General features: G+C 46.3%; 1 protein-coding gene across 1 annotated transcript in view; it reads left to right on the top strand.

The window, feature by feature from the left end:
- Positions 1-3,393, top strand: part of LOC101859490 — a gene marked incomplete at its 5' end in the record, with an annotated part of 30,440 nt that overhangs the window by 16,550 nt on the left and 10,497 nt on the right. Inside the window, 1 exon segment of the mRNA XM_013083746.2 lies at positions 1,963-2,654. Within this exon segment, the coding sequence (XP_012939200.1) occupies positions 1,963-2,654 (692 nt within the window).

Genomic DNA, 3,393 nt, shown 5'->3' with positions numbered 1-3,393 from the left:
TCTCTCTCTCTCTCTCTCTCTCTCTCTCTCTCGTCACGAGCACAGATGAAATAAAACACCGCCAAACTTAATTTTCAGTATATTTTTTTTAAACTTCAGGTTATTACTTGAGATCACGTAGACTTCAGCCCTAGTCATTTTCTTTTTGTTTGTTCTACGTGGGCGATTGCAAGCAGCCCCGCTATGGACAACACACAATTCTTCAACAACTGACTTGGGGTATGAGGGGGGGGGGAGGAGGATGTCTAGGGCAGTGGTTTACGTGATGTCATGTAATAACTTCTTGATCTTTTTGTTCAACTGAAAATTGGTTTGGAAGTGTCTTGTTTCTTGTGATCTAGATATATCCCTTTCTTTGCTCCTATCAGTTACGGGTTTGATCATTATCGTATTGTCTATTGATACAGGTGATGTTCTGTACCCCTTGAGGTCACGAGCCCTTATATTTCTATCAAATTATAACAATCTGGTTTAGCATTTCATAATGACATCTCCGACTTTTCTAAAGATCGTTCGCTAGATCATCTATATATAAGGCAGCGCACATTTATCGACTTTTGCAATTGTGAATTTGTGGCCGCTGTCTGCACGATGCCTACTGTCGCCATCCATTTCAAAACAGGATTGTAGTAATTGCCCAGGTAGATTTGTTCGTTTGCCTACAGAGTTGTAGGACTTGGACGTGATTTACTGTTCTTGGAAGAGCTGGTCGAGCCACCAAATGCCATGCATATTTTCATTAAGACAGAGGTTAGTCTTCGTCTATTAAGAAAACATGCGAGCGTTTTACGGCGCTTGCAATACAATAAGGTCATATAAGTGCCGGAGATTAGAGGTGCACAAGAGAGCCCTGGTTGGCCCTTACAGGCAGGGTCAAAGCAACCTGGCAGCCCGCCTCCTAAATAATCTCAATCTTGTCGGTCGTTGTGTAAACCATCTTCATGAAAAAAATAACACCAACAAAAATTATGTTGTGATGACACGGTCCGAGTGCCCAAATAAGTATCCTCGCACTTAAAGTGTATTGTTTTGGGAAGTTTCTATGACTCTCCACCTTTTGGGCTCGTTCTTATCGGCGAAGGACGTAAATTGGAAGGTGAATCCAGTCCATTTCTTTAAGGGTCGAACAACCTGCCTCCTAAATGTGAGTGATTGGCGAGCTCTCTGGTGTGGCTTGCTCTTATTTCCTATATACCCACCCGGGGCAGTGCCACTGACTGTAGTGTCTTTAGGCCATTCCCAAAGGGGGGACATTTCTCGTTCAAGTACAGTAGAATTGTAAATGGGCTGATTCATGTCACGCTCATAACTGGCCTGATCTACAACAGGGAACTGCTGCTTTTTCTTTCCTAATCCTTACTATTGTCATTTTTCCTCTACTTCTTTTGTCTGTTTGTCACTCTCTTGTGACCTGCTGTTTCCGGGGTGCCTTGATAGTCGAAGCAGACCTTGTGCTGTTGAGGCTAGAGAGGTGAGCAGGACAAGTCTGATTCCCTGTAAAGACTTCTCTGTTGACACCCTCCCCTTGGCGCTCATATGACCTTATACAGTTGCGAGCGCCGTAAAACCCTCTACTTTAAAAAAGAAATGATTTCCTATCACAGATATCCCCTGTTTCTTTTCTTTGTATGTTACTACCTAGTAATACACCAAATAAATTTTCGGTACATTTATATCCTATTTGTGTTGCAAGTGTCGTAAAAGCTGGTAGTCAGCAGGTGCTCTGATGTGGTTAACTCCTCCGATCGTCCTGGTCTCTCTTCCTTTTGAATATGTGTTACTCTCTTGTAACACATATATTCTTCAGCACTTAATATGACCTTTTTAAATGCCGTAAAACTCTTACTGAACCAAAGTGTAAAGATTTTTTAAAAAACAAAAAAAAACCCACCTGAAATGTCCTAGATGATCTCAATAGTAGCGTAAAACATCCACAATTACAATCTTGAAATCTGCTTTCAGGGAGTATCTGGCAGTGTGGTAGGGCGAAGTCTTCTGGCTACAAACCACTGTGATCGTACTTCTCACATCCCACACGGCGTGTCCGGACCAGCCGCGCACACCGTTGTCTACAACAGCAACAACAACCACCACTTCCACAATATCATAAACAGCAGCAGCAGCAACACTAACTGCAACGACAGCTCAGGCTGCAGTGACGGCAATCGTTTGAATAACAGCACCAGCAGCGACAGTAGCACCAGCAGTAACAACAACAGCAGCAGCGGCGGAGGTCCCTGCCATCCTCACCACCATCAGCACGCCCAGCTGCCCCACAACCGCAGAGTGATCAGTGGTAGCCCCTCTTTTATCCCCGCACTGGGCATTGTCGGTGTCGCTTTGGACGGTGCTCCTCATTCCGGAGTCGTCTTCGCCAACGGCGACTGCAACGGCAGCATCATCAACAACAACAACAGCGGCAACAACAGCGGCACGACGACCACTCACCACGTCAGCGACAACAACAACAACGTCACCACGTTCGTCAGGACCAGCGGCGGCGGCGGCGGTGTGAGCGACAGCAACCAGCACGTCAGTTACGGTGGCCCCCCACAGCACAACGGCCGAGCTGTTGCCGCCTACACACTGACCGGCGCCTACCCCGGACCCGACACCGACAAGGTCCAGCACCACAGTCTGGCCGGCTATAACGGGTATGTGTCTGTCTGTCTGTCTGTCTGTCTGTCTGTCTGTCTGTCTGTCTGTGACCTGTCTGTCCGTCCGTCCGTCTCCCTCCCTCCCTCCATCTGTCCATCCGTCTATCTATTTATCTATCTGTCTGTCTGTCCGTCTCTTTCCTTCCCTCCCTCCCTCCCTCCCTCCCTCCCTCCATCCGTCTATCTATTTATCTGTCTGTCTTTCTGTCTGTTGTCCCCAAGACCACCTCGATACCCCTTACCCTTCTTTTTTTGTGTGTGACAAAGAGCTGTTTCTTTTCGTTTTCACCCTCTCGCCCCCCCCCCCTCCTCTCCAGGTCTCTCCCGTGGACTTCTCCTCTTCGTGTCTTCCTCTTTTTAAATTCAACGTTAGGCTTGTTGGTCTTTTTCCTGATAAGAAGAGGAGTAGGATTTGGCTTCTCAAGCCACATGCGTCAATCGAGCCCTTTTTTTAAATTTTAGAAACTAAACAGCTTTGAGAAGCTTCTTCAATATAGAGCGGATAGTTGGAGGGCACCTGTTGTTTCAGTTTGACAACCTTACTTTTCCTCGACAATAGATTACCTTTATTATGTTGATGTTATCCTCTTTAAGCAAATCAATCAAACTTCAAGATAGACGCACACTGTCACTTCATTTCTGACATTCATTATTGTTGCAGGCGCGCTGCTTTGAAGAGTTCGAATTTATTGCATAGGCCTACAGAAAAGTGTGTTTGTGGAGGGGGGGGGGGGGT

The sequence above is a fragment of the Aplysia californica genome, unplaced genomic scaffold (genome assembly GCF_000002075.1).
Source record: "Aplysia californica isolate F4 #8 unplaced genomic scaffold, AplCal3.0 scaffold00252, whole genome shotgun sequence".
NCBI classification, from domain to species: domain Eukaryota; kingdom Metazoa; phylum Mollusca; class Gastropoda; order Aplysiida; family Aplysiidae; genus Aplysia; species Aplysia californica.
This window is presented reverse-complemented; position numbering and strand designations above follow the sequence as displayed.